Here is a 20363-nt window from a genome sequence, read left to right on the forward strand (position 1 = left end):
GTACTTGTGGCACCTTAGAGACTAACAAATTTATTTGAGCATAAGCTTTCGTGAGCTACAGCATCCGATGAAGTGAGCTGTAGCTCACGAAAGCTTATGCTCAAATAAATTTGTTAGTCTCTAAGGTGCCACAAGTACTCCTTTTCTTATAATGGTTAGGCAGATGAAAAGTTGTAACAAGCCAATTGATAGGAAAAACGAAAATATTTCACCCACTTATAACATTTTATCTTTTAGGTTGCAAGTTCTCTGGGATATGTGATTTCCCTCAATTTGTGTTTGTTCAGTGACCTGACCAGTACAATATGGGTGTGTGTGTGTTTTTCTCATGCACATAATCAAATCCTCCCCTGTGCTGCCTTTCTTTCAATAGGTCTGAGAGAGAGAAGAGTCTGTATTTTAAAGGGCTCAAGACTTCTTTCCTTTCCCAGCATGCTTTCATATTTGCTATAGAGAGAGCAACAGCCAGGCTTTCTTCTCCCTCTCCTCTAACACCAGGGTGACACAGCTATCCTCCAGTGGCTTCATCATTTCTGCTGAGCTAGCCTACTCTGACCCATGCTCTCAAGTCGACTGCTCTAGTAAAAGAACTAGACGTCTTAGAACACATTATTTGTTCCCCCTTCCCACATACAACCTAACAAACAAGGGAAATAATTCCTAGCTTACTATCAACCAACATCTTGTTTTTCCTCAGAAATTTCTTATTTGCTAATTGCCAATTACTCTGCATCACAGTATAATTCAGATTATACCGTCTTTTGAGAAGGAACTTTGGATTCTTAGACGCATGTAAAGATCCATAAACCCCTCTAGCATGACATTTTGTCATATTTAAAGTAAACATAGCAAATTTTCCATAAGCTCTAAAATCTACAACAAAAATCAATATGATTATGAAAAGTAATATGTTGATATCTTCTACACATATATATACAGATTAGATGTTTTGAGGATTTTTTGTAAAAGCTTTATTGTCATGGATTGTAAAGTGACAGTAGAAGAAAACATGGACAGGCAAGGTGTAGTATCCTGATTACAAAATAAAAAAGTAAAATAAAAATCAGCCTTTTCTATTTTTATTTTTTTTACTTACAGCTGGATTTCAACTTAAAGAACGATGGAATAGTGAACTAAACTAGAAATAGTAGCACCAATATCATAGACTTGTATTTAAATTTGCCTGCAATTTTGGAGGAACAAACCCCCTCCTATATAAATAAATTTCCCTGCTACTCTCATTGCACACCTCTTTGAGACAGATGCTAGTAGCAAGGCAATTGCTTTATCCTTTGAAAATACTCAAATAAAATATTTCATGGGTTATTTATGTGTTGTGCAGTTTTGTTAACCTATGAATGCTTGATGGTCCACAACATAAGCCTACAAAAATCAAAGTAAGAACTTTCCAGAACTCCTGCTCCATTGTCCAAGCTAACAGGTAACACACAATTTTAACAATACCAGTGATTCTCAGACTGTGGGTCGGGATCCCAAAATGGGTCGCAGCCCCATTTTAATGGGGTCGCCAGGGCAGGCATTAGACTCGCTGGAGCCTGGGGCTGAAGCCAAAGTCTGAGCCCCACTGCTCAGGGCTGAAGCTGAAGCCCAAAGGCTTCAGTCCTGGGTGGCAGGGCTCAGGCTTTGGCTTCAGCCATGGGCAGCGGGGACCCTGGTTACAGCCACCACCACCCCCCCCAGGGCTGCAGCCCTCAAGCTTTGTCTTTGGCCCCCCTTCTGGGCAGCGGGGCTCAGGCTTTGGCTTTACCCCCGGGCAACAGGTCTCAGGCTTCAGTCCCGCTGCCATCTTCAATCCCCCTTCCTGTAGTCATCTAGTAATTTTTGTTGTCAGAAGGGGGTCACGGTGCAAAGAAGTTTGAGAAACCCTGAACTAGACTAAGTCCAGTAAGTGACTGAGATTAAAACTTGGCAATTTTACTTAGAACTGTATTAAATATTTAATCAGTCTGAACATGTTCTTCTAGTTTTAGAATAAAAATATTTTCATTAGTGTTACTGGCGCTCTGTCTTACAAGGCATTTTCTCAAGCTAGGTTGGCTCACAAACATACCAGCCTAATTTCTTCCTTGAAGAAATTTTACCTAAGGAAGTTTTCATTTTTTGGTTCTATTTTAAATACATTTCATATGTTGCAGAATAAAATATAAGTATTTGCCTAATTTGTTTTCAATTTAAAATGGTACTTTACATCTCGTATCATTCCAAAGCACTTTACAGTTAATGGCCTAGACTGTGACTTGCACTATATACATTCATAGATTTTAAGCCAGAATGGACCTTTGTGGTCATCTAGGCTGACCTCCTACATAATACATGCCACAGAACTCCTCTGAATTAATTTGTGCTTCAAGTCCAATAGCTGTGATTAAACTAGAGCATATCTTCTAGAAAAAAAACACCCAATCTTGATTTTAAAAAATTCCAGTGATAGAGATTCTACCACACCCTTGTTAAATTCTTCCAATAATTAATTACCCTCTTCGTTAAAAATTTATGCCTTATTTCTAGCCTGAATTTGTCTAGCTTTAACTTTCAATCACTGGATCTTGTCATATCTTTGTCTGGAAGTCTGAAAGGCCCATTATCAAATTTCTGTTCCCCATGTAGATACTTACAGACTGATCAAAATACACCATAATCTTTTATTTGATAAATGAAATAGATTGAGCTCTTGGAGTCTTTCACTGTAAGTCATGTTTTTCAAAAAACATTAATAATTCTCATGACTCTTTTCTGAACTGTCTCCAATTTATCAACATCCTTCTTGAACTGTGGACACCAGAACAGGACACAGTATTCCAGCAGCAGAATGTACATAGGCACAAAAACTGCACCTGCAGAGGTTTTCCAGACAAGTGTCTAGGCATGTAGGAATAAGCATGAATTGTGTGTTGGCTTATCTTCTTCCCTATCCTCCCTCACAACAGAGCAGGAGAGTGATGAGTAAGTAGAAATGGTGGATCTGCAGCTATCCCCCACCTCCATCCATCAGACCCACCAAAGGGGGCAATTGCCAAGGGGCCTGGGTGATTTATAAGGGCCAGGGATGGGTTGCAGGGCTCCCAGGCTCATGTGATCACTCCAGCCCCCGTGTTTTGGGGGGCCCAGTGGGCCGGCACGAATGGCCAGCATGGTTAGTCCCAGAAATGACGGATTCATCACTTCCACCCCAGGCCCCACACCCCTGAGGAATGGCCCTGGCGCCTGGAATTGCTGTCGGTCGACCTGCCATCCACAAACTCACAAGATAGGGCAGTTGAGCCAGTATGAGGGTGTCATATACCAAAAAATAATTATTAATTCCCTATCCCTACCCCCTGGCCTCAAAGCAAGGAGAAACCAGGACAAATATTGTGACTTAGTGGTGTTTCACTGAGTCACAATGCCTCCTGAGGCTAACTCTTGGAGTGTTACAATCTGCATATCACATCCTCCTCAGGACTGCTCTTAAAGTCACAATCCACAGCTATATACACACAAAAAATCACTTCACCATTGGCATAAAGAAACTTCTGGGTGGGTCCACAGCAGTTAGGTGGATGCCTACCGAACAATACCTCCAGAAGGGGTGGGAGTTAGAGCAAAGGAAGGAATTTTGGCTAAACCTGGCATCAACCTGTACTCTTATGAGAAATGCCATTGGATTTGTAATACTTATTTATTACACAAAACCTAAATTCGTAAATTGTGGTTCAAAAGAACCAAATACAATAAATTAACTGTAACTAAATTTGTTACCCATGTGGTGGCAGTGGTCTCTATGTGATAAACTACATTGATAATGCATTGCTGGTTGCCTCAGATGAACTCTGCTCATTTTGTTGTGACTTAACATTTCAAACTTCTGAGCAGCTTCAAACAAAAGCCTTTAACTCAGATGCCTTTAACAAAATGACCTTTCAACTTCCTTTCCTCCATATTAAAAAAAAAAAAGCAAAAAGCAAAATTAAATTAGCTCAAGGCCTAGGACAGTAATTCATGCCTGGACTAGTAACACCTTTAAGGGCCAGTGACCCTGACCCTAAGAGTTAGAAACAGGTTGTCAAGGTTCCTTCCCCACTCTGAACTCTAGGGTACAGATGTGGGGACCTGCATAAAAACCTCCTAAGCTTACTTTTACCAGCTTAGGTTAAAACTTCCCCAAGGTACAAACTATTTTACCTTTTGCCCTTGGACTTCCACTGCCACCACCAAACATCTGGGTTTATTTTTGAGAAAGCGTTGTTTGGGAACGTCTTTCCCTCTAAAATCCTCACAAAAACCTTGCACCCCCCTGCCTGGGGAAGGCTTGATAAAAATCCTCACCAATTTGGATAGGTGACCACAGACCCAAACCCTTGGATCTTAAGAACAATGAAAAAAGCATTCTATTTCTTACAAGAAGAATTTTAATATAAGAAAAGGTAAAAAGAATCACCTCTGTAAAATCAGGATGGTAAATACCTTACAGGGTAATTAGATTCAAAACAGAGAATCCCTCTAGGCAAAACCTTAAATTACAAGAAAGTCACAAAGACAAGAATATTCATTCTATTCAGCACAGTCTAATTTCTCATCCATTTAAAGAAATTATAATCTAACGCATATCTAGCTAGATTACTTACTAAGTTCTAAGACTCCATTCCTGATCTGTCCCCGGCAAAAGCATCACACAGACAGACCCTTTGTTTTTCCCTCCCTCCCCCTTTGAAAGTATCTTGTCTCCCCATTGGTCATTGTGGTCAGGTGCCAGTGAGGTTATCCTAGCTTCTTAACCCTTTACAGGTGAAAGGATTTTTTCCTCTGGCCAGGAAGGATTTTAAAGGTGTTTACCCTTCCCTTTATATTTATGACACAGGTACTTTATAACACTGCAGAGGAACTAAATCTTTATTATTGATGGTGTAATGAACTTGCCTCTAGCACTGATAGATTATGGTGCATCTTAAAACCACACACAGAAAAAGAATTTTAGCAACATCTAAAAATTATTTATTCATTCGAATCTCTCTTTCATCATCTTTACATCATATTAAGGGACCCTGGATTTACAGATGGGATATAAACATTTTTTACCAATATAAAAGATGCAAGACTAAGGCCTTGTTTACAGAAACAATAGTTTGAGGCAAGCTGGGGTTTGAATTTACCCTGCACTAGCCTGCCACCCGGACTAACTGTTCATGTGTACCCTGCTGACGTGCATTAACAGTTCATTTATGAACTCTGACCTAGTCCCATTTGGTCCAATAAAATATATTAACTTTGTGTCTGTAATATACTGGGAACGACATGCCTATAAACAACACTGCACAGTATATGAAGACAGCTTTGCAAAGTTTATCCTTTTAAAAATATCTGGGAATTTTTCAGTATTTGTTTTGGTGGTGAACTTTAAAAGAAAGCAATATAAGTAATAAAAAACTGATTTAAAACCCACGTATTAAATTTTCATGTGTACTATGAGTTAGTTGATGTCTAATATTCTTTACAGGATTCTTTGTTCAGAAAGGCTCTACTTCACCGAGATTATCATATTCAGACAATATCACTTTATAGGTAAATTTGGAGAAGCCACATATTACACGGACAGGATCTGGCGGCAATACCAGCATTTGGAGGGCAAATTGGCCGAGATCAGTGAGATTTTCATGATGTGATTTACAATAATCAACTTTGCATAATCCATTGTTAGATCTTACATATTTGACAGATTTTGTTCTGAGGATTTGTTCTTCCTGTGATGTAACAGAATGGGCCAATTACATTTTCTAGTAATGCTGAAATGGTTGGCTTTCAGGCAGAGTCAAGCACTTGGCACTGTTTTCCAGAATGAATCTTCAATCTCGAGAAACTTTGAATTCTTGGACTTTTATTTTGTAATTTTGTATTTTTATTTTGTACACTCATCATGATTTCTTTATATCTTGTTTAAATTAAGGGAGAAGAGAGGCAAAAATGTGATTTTTCAAACAGTGCTGACATCTATCTGGATTTTAATATCTATTTTTAAAACGCCACAAAAGTTGGGAATATTTCAGTAAAAACTGATTTTGCCAAATTATTAAACCTGTTTATGCTTTAACTATTTTTTATTTTCTTAGTCACTAAATTATATTGCCTAAAATCTACCAATAATTATTGCTGCTTTGTATTAATTAAAGACTCTGTGTACCATCTATAGTGAATCAAGCTGACTTGTATATTAATTGCTTGTTATTCCTCTTAATTTTATCTATTTGTTTATCTTTAGATTATGAGCTCCTCAGACCAAGGGCCCTCTTAAGTGGCTGGAAAGAGCCTTGCATATGGGCACTACTGCAAACAAATACAAATTTTAAAAATGCAACCTTCAATCATCACTTTCTGAGGAAGTTTCCTTTGGGGCTAAAACTTTTCATGCTCAAAAGGTGGAAAACTGTATGAAAGTCAATCTGGTTTTGAGTTATCTAAGCCAGAATAAAAATACAATCCTGCCCCCCATTATCTTGATATATTACTTGAGTTAAAATAACAAAAGCAGCTCATTTTTTAAAGTTCAAACTTGGCTTTAGGCTTGTTCTTAGAGCAGCAGCTCTTTGCTAAATTTCAACATGTTTTAAGTTTTAAACTGGACATACAGCATCACTCTGAGACCCAGCCAACAGTTCCTCAGTACTATAAAAAAATTAGGTAGAGCAGAGTTTCTGACTATTGCATATGGCTGCCAGAACTTAGACATTACTTGCCAATGTTATTGCCCTAGTGAGAAGTCAGGAGTGTTCCTCCACAACTGATTCACAGCTGGAAAGACAAATTGGACAGGAAAGACCAAAGACAATGCTCTCCATGACCAAGAGCTCCAAATTAGAGCTAAAAACCAGATCTGAACACCTCCACCATTCTTAGGTTCAGTCCTTCACAACACAGCTCATTTATATGGTTGTTTGGGGCACATCACCTTTAAGGCTGCATAAACTTGAGCTAAAACTGCCCAAAGTTATTCATATTTGAAAACTGCTTGCTCAATCAAGTTTCCTTTGCTCTGGGGTTCATAATCCACAGTGAACTCCAGCCTCCAGACTGTTGCATCTGGGATGGGGATTGGAAGGATGGCCGAACCTATAGGGGTATTGTACTCCTGCCATATTAAATGTAAAGGGAAAAGTTCAGGACAAAAACCACCAAGATCTGCTTCCTTTTTTCTACGTTTTCATCTGTAATCCCAACAATTCTTAAAATCTTCCCTGGTGTGGTGGCAGGACAGCATTCTGAGGTGCAGAGCCCAAGCATATGGGAAATTTTTCAAGACATGGCTGAGGAGCAGGTCCCCAGGCTGTGCCCTAGGACAGGTGAATGTGTCTCCAAGAAGCATGCACCAGTGTGATTCTTTTGTTTTTCTGCTCTCTTATCTATATTTCTATTAAAAAAAAAAATCTAGGAAGTGAAATGAAAAAAAAACTGTGTGAAATGTAATGAGGGTGAAAATTTAAACATCAGGGTCAAAAAAATTTAAGTACAATACTTCTCATAGCAACCTTAACTCATCCACATTGCACAAATACAGTATTTTTGATTACTCGTTGGGCCAGTGGTGTCAAACTCAGAGGAGAGGGCTGAATTTTGTTTAATTTAGTCTGTTGGCCAGAGTACAGTCATGATTACACTCCCCAGAGTGCAGAATGCTGATGTCAGTAGAATGCTTGCACAGAAGAAAAAGGGGAGAATATGCCCCGCATGTTGTAATAAAAATGTTGTAATAAAATGTTTAGTTATTATTTGTTCAGCGCCTCATCGTTGTATTCATCACTAATTCAGAAAACATGCTCCATGGCCCTTTTCTTCTTCAAAATACTTTACAAATGCTAATTAATCCTCAAAAAACCCTGCATGATAGGTCAATATTACTCAAATTTTCTACATAGGGAAACAAAGGCAACCGGATTGAATTACTTGTACATGGCCAGAGAGGGAAACGGTTCCCGGATTAGAAAACAAGGGCTACTCCTGGCTCCCATCCCCCACGCCTGAGGCCTCATTACCAACAGTGAACACTGGAATGGGAAAAATGGCATTAAAGAATTAAGCAGGGCCTAAAACATGCTCCACTAGCAAGATTCAGATTTAGCACACTTGATGTAAAAAGAAGTATGTTGCTTCTTTCTCATCCTTGTACATGGTTTCTTATACCTACGTGATGCAAATACATTGCTCTTTCTGGTGTATATATACACATACATACACACACACACACACACACACACACACACATATATCTCACAGCCTCTGTGCATACTGGTGTCATCTTTCCTCCCCTTTTACTTTTTTTTTTTTTTTTTTTAAAAGTCAGTTTCTTACGGGCCAGAGATTTTTCCTGGGACCACTGTTTTTCATATATTCCTAATTTCCGATACACTTTCTAGTCAACCAGATTATCTCCATGGTTGCAAAGCTAACCAAAAGCAATCAATCTTGAGAAAGCATTTGAAGGTGTCGAGTATGGCTGCATGATGTACTGAGTCTGAGGTTATTCTAAGTCTTGAGGCTGTGTAAGAAAACACACTGAATCACTCATGGGAGGAGACCGCCAAGGATATGTCATGCTGTGCAAAGTTGGCAGAATGTAAGGCATGAACAGGGAAGTTGGGAGATAGAAGAGACATGCAGAGCCTTGAGACAGAGAATTGAGAGCCAGTGCAAGTTAGGTATTTGGGTATGTGTTAATAAGAGAAAGAAGTGGTCAGAGTATTGGACAAGAAGGTTGCTTTTATTGGTACTTTGATGGAAGGATACATGGGACCAAATATGAGAGTAAGGAAAGACCTCAAGGGGTTACAATAATCAAGGCAACAGATGACTAGGGTATGAATTGACATTTTAGCAATATGTATAGAGCATAGTGTAAGGATTATGTTTGAGACGCAGAGGAAGAATCTGTAGGCTTTAAGACTGAATGTCTGGGGAGTAGGAGAGAGAGAGAAGTTGTATAATGACAATAAAGTTACAAATCAGGGTAACTGGGAGGATAGTGAAATTATGAACAGTAACAGAGAAGGGAGGAAGAAACAAGTGTTTGAGAGGAACACTCTATTTGTGCCATAGTCAATTTGAGTTTGGGGCAGGACATCCAGAATTGATGAGACAGTTAGGGATGCATAAATAAACTGAAGGTGGAGGAGATCAGAGTGATTTTGAAGTCGTCTGCACAGACATAGTAATTAAAACCATGAGTTGATGAGGTCACTGGAGTTGGAGTCAGGAGGAACAGTGTAGAGGTAGGGACCAAGAATAGAGTCCTGAAGAACAGACTGGAAAAAGGGTTTGAAAGAGGATAAACCACCATGCGAGACAATGAAGGAACAGAGAGAGTTAGAGGAAACTGAAGTAGACAGTACACTCAAGGAGCTTGGAGGTGAAGAGCAGGAAATTAATGGACCACAAAAATGGAATGGCAGAGGAAGTTAGGAAAGATGTGTCTGTATTAGTGAAAGGGTGAAAGAAGAGAAGGTGAAGGTTGGAAAGAAAGGGGAGAAGAGGAACACTGCCTCTGATATATTAATGTTCTCCTTGGGGAAAAAAATCCCAGCAAGATCTAGGTTGAAAGAGGAGAGGGTAGCTGCAGAAGAGGCTTCAGGAGAGAGTCAAGGGTAGAGAATAGGCAGCAGGAGTTGTAGGCATAAGTGTCAAATATGTAGACAGAACTGGTGGAAAAAAGAATGAACTTTAGTTGAAAGAGTCTGCAAAACCCCTAGACTTTCTTTTAAGGCACTCAGGGTATGTCTACAAGGGGATAAAAAACCTGCGGCTGGCCCAGGCCAGCTAACTCAGGCTCAGACCCTGGGGCTGAAAAAAACTGCTGTGTAGATATTTCGGCTCAGATTGGAGCCCAAGCTCTGGGACTGTGAGAGAGTGAAGGGTCCCAGGGCTTGAACTCCAGCCTGAGTGTCTCCACAGTGATTTTTCAGCCCCAGAGCCAAAGCCCAAGCAAGATGACCTGGGCCAGTCGCAGGTTTTTTATCCCTGTGTAGACACACCCGTAGCAGCACAGAAGCAGGAATGGAAGAAATGGATGTGACAAGACAGTCAAATATGGGAATGGTGGAACAACACAAATGATGTGACAGTGAAGAAAAGGGCTGAGTGTAGAGAAGAGGATGGCACCAAGGGAAGAAATGACAAAAAATGATGAAATGAAGGATCAGGTTGAAAGCTGAAGAGGAATCTGAGTTGTTCATGGACTAGAGGTTGTGTAAGGCTTGTGTGATGCAGTCAGAGGAGAGTAATTAATTATGTTAAAATGGAAGAGAATGGTTAGAAAGCGGGTATGCAGAAATTAAGAGGTTGGGGAAAAGCCGTGCTTGATGAAGATTAAGTTAAGAAAGTGACAAAGGTGGGTAAAATAAGCTGGTTCAAAGCTGAAGTCAGAAAATGGAGGTAAAGGACCCAATATGAATTTAAGGGAAGACCTCGAGGTGGCTACAATAATCAGTGAGAGTTAGAATAATCAGCGGGGGACATTAATGTGGAAGCTAAACTCCCCAGAAAAAGGGGTGAGGACTGAAATGAGAGAAAGGAAGAGAGTCACCCACTGAAATGGGGAGGAAGGATAAGGCCATGGAATAACAGAAGATAGCCAAACAGACAAAAAGGGGAGCAAAGACTCAGATGCATGAGTAAGGATGTACTGTAGGTAAGTAAGGGAGGAATCCATGTAAAAGTGATTATATGGCCTCCTCCTTCACCATAGCATGCCCACTTCACAATCTTTAATGCATTTATCCTCACAACATATCTATACAAGTAGGAAATACTTTTACCCTCATTTACAGATGTGAAACTGAGGCACAGAGAGGCTAAGTGACTTGCCCAAGGCCACACAAGATGTGTAGGACAGAGTAGGGAAATTAACTCAGGCCTCTCAAGTCCAAAGCAAGTGCCCTAATTATTGGATCATCCTTCCTCTCTGGAAGCAGTTTGAAGTGACAAACATCTGAAGGCAGAATGCCTTTGCTGATGATGCCTTTTTGCAGGGTGAAAGAAAAAGAGGAGAAGATACTATGAAGATTGCACTGGGGGAGAGAAAGAGAGAATTCAGTGGGGCGTAAAGGCAGCAGCAGAAGAAAGGACGAAGTTTCATTTCTAACAAAAACCAACACAAGAATTTTAGTGATAGTAGAAAAGAAGGGAGCAATGATAAGAGGGAACAGCAATTAAGTTGGAGCCAGCAAGAAGGGGCATCAGTGGCTAATCAAGATGACTACAAGGAGGAAATGGGTGACAGCAGGCTGCAGTTGAGAGAGATATTGCCAGAGGCAAGAAGGAAAAGGTGTAGTTGGGATAGGGAGAAGCAGGGAGGGTGGAGTTGCCCAATAAATATCTAAATTATAATAGACTGGGATTAGATTAAGATGGTGGAAAAGAGAACTGTAAAAGAAAACTCAACGGAGCTCAAGAAGAAGTGGGAAAAGGAAAAGAAGAGACCAGGGTGCAGGGGAAGAGCAGATAAGAAGGCAGAAGTTTAAGTCTCAGAAGGTGGATCCTGGAAGCATGGAGTAATGGAAGCAGCTGGAAGCAGCTAAGTAATTAATCAAGGCAATGGGAAAGGTAAGAAACTGTGGCAACTAATAATTAAACTAGATTAACTGCAGCAAATGGTTGACTATAAGAACATGGGAGGGTGGAGAGAACTGATGAAACTTAGTCCTTGAACAGCAGGAGAGTTCCTGTGGATAAGATAGCCATTAGACTCTCCCTGGTACTCTTATGCAGTCACCTGGAAGTAGGAGCAGATTGAAGAGCTTCTGAGGGAGGAGGTGCCACTTATAGGTCACTGCTGAAAGCCTCAGGAGCAAACAGAATTGAGCCAAGGAGTCCAATGGAACTCAAGTCCCTGTGCAGAAAAAGGAATGGGTTCCTACTGTGGAACAGGTATGCCCTGACAGAGCTTTTTGGAGGGAGCTGTAGGAGTAGATTTCATACTGGTGAGCTAAGGCACACTGTAGACAGCTACACAGATATATCTTTATGGTTGGCTAAAGGGCAACAGCGTGAAGCTGCAGAACCTGCATCAATAAAGATCTCTGGATTTTTAAACACATTTATTAGCCATTTCCTTTTAAACTTATTTTAAAACATGTAACCTATATTTGATTTCTGCTTTGAACTTATAAACAAAAAGCTACTAGTGTAGGAAACTTGTTAGTGAAAGTTCTACCAATAAATACACACATACTCATGAGCTACAGAAGGGTCTTTGTTGCTCATGAAACAAGAAAAATCAAGTCAATGAAGAGGTAGGAAGGGCTAGACCAGGAGTCCTGATCTTCAGAGCTGTAGTAGGAAGAGAGCCTGCGACATAAGCCTTTGTATCAGACTCCTAAACTAAAGTAGTGGTCAAAACTTTGCTGATATGAAGCAGTCAGGTTGTGAGCAAGAGGCAGGCCCTGCTCACAGAATTTGGCAAGCACAGGTCTGATATTGCAAAAAGACATTCCTAAGAGGTGTTGGGCACTGAGCACTCACGCAAGCACATTCCAGAAGGGTGGTATCAGAACCCCTCAATAGCAGCACATTCCCCAAAGATAACAGGAACACACTGACACATCCTAAAGATAAGATCAGGATGACAGCATGATGGATAGAGATGTTACGATTGAATCTACAGGTGGTAGGGTGGCACCCAAATACGTCAGAAGGTGGCATCCTGATACTTCAGGGGCAATACGTAACTTGTTTGTATTGGTGTATAAAGATGTATCTCAGAGGGAGTGTCTTTGGCCAGCCGAGAGGGAAATGGAAAGTCCCGCCACTGACTGAGCTGCGTTCATTGTTATGGGTATACATGAATTAGTGGTCCAGTAGAGTCTGTGGGATACCAGTACCTTGCTTCGTCGACAATAAACCTAGCTAGGTGCCTTCATACCTTAACAGATAGTGTAGTCATTGGATGGTTCGCTCGAGGTCTGCTGCACCAGCTGTCTGCGCAGAGCTGAGACAGCACACAGGGAAAACACACACATGCAGCTGAACATCTAACCACAAGAACTACCTCAAAATAACTGTTGCATACCTACATGATCCATTTCCAAGTATGGCTAAATGGTAGAGAATAAAGACTCTATAATCAATTCCATCTCCTTTTCTCCTCAACTCTATTTGACAGAATAGGATAATTTACATCGTACTCATTACTCTGATACTGGAGAGCCTCTTAACTACCAAATATATAATGGCTCTATATTCAAATTCTTATCTGATTTTCCGGTTAACAGAAAACAATAAAAAGGAGAGCTGTAGCCAGACAGGAGCTTCCTTTAAATGAAAACTTTCCTAAAGAGAAACCAACTTTATGGTGTCCTGTGTTTACATAACAAATGTTGGGTTCCCTGATTAAAGGAATTCTATTTAGGTATTTATGAGACACTTTTCACTGTAGTACCTGAGTACCTACAGTCACCCCACTGCATCGACAAAGAAAGAGGGAAAAAACAGAGGCAATACAAAATTAAATTGGGTACTCAGGTAGAGGCCAGACATTGCACTAGGTATTCAGAACCAGTTAAAAACCTTTATTGCCACATGTGAGGGCTGAATTTTATTGACTTTTTAATGTCTAAGTAAGGTGCTTCTTTTTTGTTGTAATATACATATAGTAAAAAGAGATGTTTGATAAATAAAACAAACAATTATATATTGGCACAGTGATCATTAGCAGTAACTTTTTCAGAAGTATTTACACTTACATTTCCAGACTGCCCATTGTTATTTGTAATGTTGTTTGTGGAGTTAAGACTGCTGCTCCATTCATTTGCAATTCCTATGCTGTCTGCTGAAAACAGATGAGCGCCTGGCTTTGATTGACAACCAGTTTGCAGTATGACTACATTCATGGTGTCCTCTGTTGAAGGAATCCCCAACAAATTACACACAGGTTTTGTATTTAGCTGTGTGAATTCAACAATTACATACCCAAAACCAAACACAACACCACCACCTCTGATATGGAAACATTTAACTACACAAATAAAAACTTTGTTTCTGAAAGCATAATAATATAAACAAAGCAAAGTCAATTTGAAAATGGTATAATGTAATATTTATATATTTATGGCCACTAACAAACAGTACCAAATATACGTTTGTAACTCAGAAGGCTTTTCCTCATTATGTGGTCCAACAAAAATCCACAGAAACAAAAAAAGATCTGCATCCCAAGAATATACAGTCTTATTACAGATTTTGCTGTATTTTCAAGAATCTAAGATACTATAGTGTTTAAAAGACAACATTTGTAGGACTCCGGGTTGCTAAAATAAACACAACACTGTACACTGAATTACTGCTTTTTTCACTCTACCTGGCTGTAGAGTGATCTATAGCATTCCATCAAAAGAAGATGGTTACTCACCTTGTGCAATAATGATGGTTCTTCGAAATGTGTCCCCATATGGGTGCTCCACGCTAGGTGTGCAAGCATCCCTGCACCTTTCAGTGGACATCTTTGGTAACAGTGTCCATTTGGCCCGCACATACGCTCTCCCTCCCTTGTGCTCTGTCTCGAGACTAATTAGCGCTCATGGGAAAACCACCCTCCTGGTCAAATCACCTTCTCTACCATACAGCCCTTATTGAGAACTCCAAAGTAGAGGGGAGGAGGGTGGGTTGTGGAGCACTCATTGGGATACACATCTCAAAGACAGGTTTCAGAGTAGAAGCCGTGTTAGTCTGTATTCGCAAAAAGAAAAGGAGTACTTGTTGCACCTTAGAGACTAACAAATTTATTTGAGCATAAGCTTTCGTGAGCTACAGCTCACTTCATCAGATGCAAGTGAGCTGTAGCTCATGAAAGCTTATGCTCAAATAAATTTGTTAGTCTCTAAGGTGCCATAAGTACTCCTTTTCTTTTTACTTCTCAAAGAACCATCATTATTGCACAAGGTGAGTAACTTCCTCTTCTTCTTCGAGTAGTGTCCCTATGGGTGCTCCACTGTAGGTGACTCTCGAGCAGTATCCTTGATGGGAGAGTGGGACTTTGGAGTCAAGTCTCTTATGGATGATACTGTGGAGTTGAAGATAGCATCAGAAGCAGAGCCTCCAGTAACCACATAGTGTTCTGCAAATGTATAAGCAGACAGCCAAGTCTCTGCCGTCTGCAGATTTCCAAGATAGGAACATTCTTGAGGAAAGCAACAGAGGTGAAAACCAATCTCATAGAATGTGTACAGATCCCAGATGGAGGTAACACACTGTGAGCATGATAGCAACAATTAATGCAGACTCATTTGGAGAGTCTCTGGGCTGATATTGTGTTTTTTGACCTTTCCACAATGGATAGGAAGTGCTTAGGACATTTCCTAAAGGCCTTTGTCCTGTCCAAATAAAAGGCCAAGACCCTCCTAACATCTAGCATATATAGTACAGCCTCTCTGTTGTCACACTGAGGCTTTGAGTAAAAGATGGGGAGGTGAACGAGTTGATTTACATGAAAAGATGAGTCTACCTGGGAAATGAACTTTGAATGTGGCCTATGAGTGACCTTGTCTTCAAAGAATGCTGTGAAGAGGGTGTGGGGGGGTTCCATTAATGCCTCCGTCTCCTCTATTCTCCTTGCTGAAGTAATGGTCACTAAGAATATGCTGTCTTCATTGACCAGGTATGTAAACAAGCAAGTTCAAAGGACAGTCTAATTAGGCTCTTTAAAACTAAATTTAGGTCCCACATTGGAGTGGGGTGTCTGGGTGGGCAAAAGAGGCTCACCATGTCCTTGAGGAATCTCTTTGTAGTTTTTGGGTGGGCGAAAACCAAGTATCCCTCTATCACTTGATGGAAAGCTGTCATCGTCACCAGGTGTACTTTGAGCATACTGACAGATAGTCCTGTGCTCTCTAGAACTAGTATGTAGTTCAACACTACAGTGAGTACAGAAAATACTGGGGTGATTTGTTTGGAATTACACCAAACCTGAAACCTTGTCCACTTTTGCAGGTAAGTGCATTGGGCAGACTATTTTCTACTGTGTAGTAGCACTTCCTGCACCTCTTTACAGCAGCAGCTCTATATGTGCTGGAACCATGAAGGAGCCACACCTTAAGATAGAATTTTCATAGGTTGGGATGGAGAGTTTGCCCTTTGTTCTGTGAGAGGAGATAAGGAGTGGGTTGAAGAGGGACTGGTGGACATGTCACAAGCTGAGACAGGTATGGGTACCATGTCTGTCTCAGCCAGGTGTGACGAATCAGTATAAGATTTGCTTTTTCTCTTTTTATTTTTATCAGGACTTTCAGGAGCAGAGGAAATGGGGAAAAGGTGTATAGTAGGCCTTTTTTTGCTAGGAGAAGGAGAATGTCCCCTAATGAGTGTTTTCTGAGGCCATCTCTGGAGCAATAGCATGGGCATTTTCTGTTCAAGTAAATAGCGAACAAGTCTATTGTTGGGGTTCCCCATTGTTAGACTCTGCTGCGGAGTACCGTTGAGTTCATTTCCCGCTCGCGGTCATGTGACAACTTGCAACTGACACTGCTGTGGTATGTTGCACTCCCAGTAGGTAGGCGGCACGTATTAAAACATTATGCCGAATGCGCTAATTCCATAGCTTTAGCACTTCCATGCCAAGGGAAGTGCTAAAGCACCCCCTTGATGACTTATGTAGTACATGCATACTATGTTGTCTGTCATGATTTTTGTGAGTGCATTTCTCATGGGTGGAAGAAAAGGAGCACAAGCATTTCTGACTGGTGGTCAAGACCAAGAATGAATCTTCCTGTTCCAGAGATGGAATAATAGCTGCTATTGTGACAGTCTTCAATTTTTGTGCCTGCACGTATTTGTTCAGTGCTCTGAAATCCACTATGAGTCTCCAACCTTCTTTTTTTTGGGGGGGGGGGGAGGGAAGAGGGAAGATCAGGAAATACCATGAATAAAAGCTTTTGCCTCTGAGATGAGCCAGAATAGGTTCTATGGCTCCCAGGCATAGCAGGTGATCTATTTCCTGTCTTAACAGTTTCTAGTGAGAAGGGTCCCTGAAATGGATAGAGTATCCATTGGAGATCATCTCCAAGACGCAATTTTGGAGGAAGAGAGTAAGGCGGCATTCAAAGTGATGCAAATGGTTCATGAGTTGCAGCTGATGTTGTAGGGAGTGGTCTCTCAGGGCCTCAACCAAGGCGTCAAAACTGGGGTTTTGAGGTAGAAGGTTGGGAGATTGAGGGACTGATGGTTTTCACCTCTGAAATTGTGACTTTTTTCACTGTGGCTTATAGCAGTGCTGTGATAGGTACTGAGGCAGACATGATTTGTGGGAGGACTAAGGACTAAATGTCTTTTTCTGACCTGGTGTATAGATTCCCAATGACCGAAGTGTGGCCCTGGAGTCCTTGAGAGCATAGAGTGATGCATCTGTCTTATCTGCAAATAATTTGGAGCCTTTGAAAGGGAGATCCTCGGCCATCATCTGTACCTCTTTTGACAGCCCTGAAAGGTGTAGCCACAACTCCCATGACATCACTACCACTGTTGATACCAAGTGGGCCGCTGTATCCGTGGTATCTAGTGCAGTCTGGAGTGCTGTTCTGACCACTAACCGCCCCCATATATGATGGCCTAAACTGTTCTCATTGTGCTTCTGGCAAGTGGTCTTTTGGCATAATTGATGTGGTCATATTTTGCCATTAAGGCCTGGTAGTTTGCAATTCTAAATTGCAAGGTCGCTGAGGAGTACACCTTCCTTCCAAATAAGTCAAGTCTCTTCCAGTCTCTATCATAAGGGGGTGGATTTCATGTGATGTTAGCGGCCATGAGAATTCACCACATCCACAGTGACGGAATTAGGTGGAGGGTGTGAAAAAAGGAATGCAGTATCCTTGGAAGGGACATAGTATGTTTGTTGGCTAGTTTGCATGTTGGTGTGACTGAGGCTGGTGTTTGCCATATGACCTTAGCCGGATCCAAACATGCTTCATTAATTGGGAGGGTGATCTTTGAGAGGAGGGCATATGCAGTTTGTCCAACAACTTACGGTTGGTGTCCTTCACCTCCTTGAGAGGGATCTGCAGTGTCTCCCCCAACCTCTTTGTAAGGTCCTGAAAGAGTTTGAAATCATCTGCTATGGACAGTGGAGGGGGCACTGCCACCTCGTCTGGGAAAGAAGAGGAGATACTGGTTTGCAGTGTGGCCTCCTCTGCTAGTTTGATTTCCTGATCCTCAGTTTCCTTTTGAGATTCTGGAGACAGAGGTTGGAGGAGAGCATCTCAGACTCCCAGTGGGTGACACTAAATGCTTGGGAAGCATGGTGCCTGTAGGCTGCCCATGGATCCTAGTATTGCCACTGGGATTGTAGAAAGGGCAGGGGTGGCGGAACCCACTGTTGGTCATATCATGGGGGCTGAAACCCAGAGTGAGGGAGTAGCTGAGAAGGCCCTGGTTGGTAGCGAGAAGGACCATGGCAAATGCTGAGAGAGGATATCCTCCTGGTCACTATCTGAGACTCTGCTAGATATTAGAGGAGCTGAACACCTCAATGCTGGTGGTGATTCTGGGCTTCAAGATGCACTCAGTACCGAACCGCCGGTACTGAGTAGAATGGACTCTGGGGTCTCAGATACCATGAGGTCCCTGGAAAACCGAAACTCTCGTCTGGCTGGTTTGGGATTCAGTATGAGGCCTTACAGCTCTCTTTTGGGAGATCTTGCGAGGGGAATCCGAAGACCTCTTTCTCAGCTCCCCCTCTTTGGAAGTAAAATACTCTAGTGATGGCTCATGCTGTCAAGGAGATTCAAGGCCACGGTCAGGCACAGGTTGAAGAGCTCCCTCCATAAGGAGTAGCTTTAACTTTAATTCCTGGATTTTTCGGGATCTGGCTTTTAGCTGCTGGCAAAAAGTACACTTTTATGGAATATGGGCCTCTCTGAGGCACTAAACACAATGGGAATGTCTGTCTGTAACCGGTATAGCCTCCCTGAAGGAGAGGCACTTCTTAAACCCGGGGAAGCTGGGTATGCCCCCTACTGGGGGGCAATCCCTGGGGGAGGACAGAGATAAAATAAAAACATTTCTTTTTCTTTAAAACAGGAAAGAAACTAATGGAAACCCTATAACACTAAGAAGAAAAAACTGACAAAAACACTAAGAGTATCTGAGAAACAATTCTAAAGATCTAAAGTATGAGCAAATGGACTGCTAATCGCTCTGTCTCTAGCCAGGGGGGATTGAGAAGGCAGTTCACCTGTGCAGCATTAATTAGACGTGAGGCAGAGCATGAAAGACACAGAAAGCATGTCCAGGCCAAATGGACACTGCTACCAAAGATCTTCAATCAAAGGCGCAGGAACACATGCACACCCACAATGAAGCACCCACAGGGACACTACTCGAAGAAGAATCTGGAATTTCCACTGCTTATCTTAAATGGATATAGTAAACTGAGAAAATATTGACATTTAAGAGGTCATTTTAACTATTTAATGTCAATTTTTATACCAGAAAAATTAATTCTAAGTAACTGGACACGCACATCACTTCCTGGTGTTCTGAAGACAACTTCAGTATTCTATTGAACATTTCAGATTTCATTAATTTAGATACTCATTACTTACTGCCCTTTGGAATATATAAATAAAAGTACTCTTTAAAATGGTATTTATTAAAAATCTGGACATTTAGGTTTGTGTGGGTTTTCTAGAAAAATAATGCATTAGCAACAGATATTTGGTTGAATAAGCTTACTGACATTCCTTACCCCTTGATTCATGAACACTGGGTATTAAAAAAAGAAACAGGGCTAGGAAAAAAAAAAATCTGATCATCCCCTGAAGAAATTCCACCGATTTAGCTAAAATTTTCTATTCAAAATGTTTCTTATTTTTCCATCTCTGTTCACAACTGTATTTCTGAAGGGCCATAATAAACTGTCCTGCACAAACCTTCCTTCTGCCAAGGACAACTAACAGTTATGACATCATGCAGAAGAATACATGCCATGATAATGAACAGATGGAACAGTGGGACATGTAAATTCAGCACCATTACCTCTCTTCAGGGGAGATAGCATAGTTGAGGATTGTTTCTCATGGTGTAATTTTTGTACCTGATGTACCTATGTTTTAATTACTGCATGATTCTGCCTTTGTATTCTGTGTCCAAATGCTGTATCCAACATATTTCCTTTGTCTTACATATCAAGTGCAGGAGTAAGGGACAATTAAAAAACAAAGGAGACACAGGGGAGATGAGTAATAACTATCATTGTGCAGACAGACTGCAGACTAAGCGCCAGCACTCTGCAGAAGGAACTCAGGTAGCCCCCCTGCTCATCCTCTGCCTGACTGAATTTGCAAAAAATGGATGTGAAGACAAGATGCTGCACTTATCTAATGTTATTTACTTCCACT

At 41.1% G+C, this 20363-nt stretch overlaps 1 protein-coding gene across 9 annotated transcripts in view; it reads right to left on the minus strand.

Moving 5' to 3' along the window:
- UNKL (unk like zinc finger) overlaps positions 1–20363 on the minus strand; it is a 129464-nt gene that overhangs the window by 48610 nt on the left and 60491 nt on the right. For 7 of the 9 annotated variants that reach the window (XM_043494035.1, XM_043494033.1, XM_043494031.1 and 4 more), the window contains one exon: positions 13722–13876. The exons of the other annotated variants lie outside the window; for them this stretch is intronic. In XM_043494035.1, the coding sequence (XP_043349970.1) occupies positions 13722–13876 (155 nt within the window). The remainder of the gene's footprint in view (positions 1–13721; positions 13877–20363) is intronic. 9 annotated transcript variants of the gene reach the window in all.

Source organism: Dermochelys coriacea, chromosome 10 (assembly GCF_009764565.3).
Source record: "Dermochelys coriacea isolate rDerCor1 chromosome 10, rDerCor1.pri.v4, whole genome shotgun sequence".
NCBI classification, from domain to species: Eukaryota; Metazoa; Chordata; order Testudines; family Dermochelyidae; genus Dermochelys; species Dermochelys coriacea.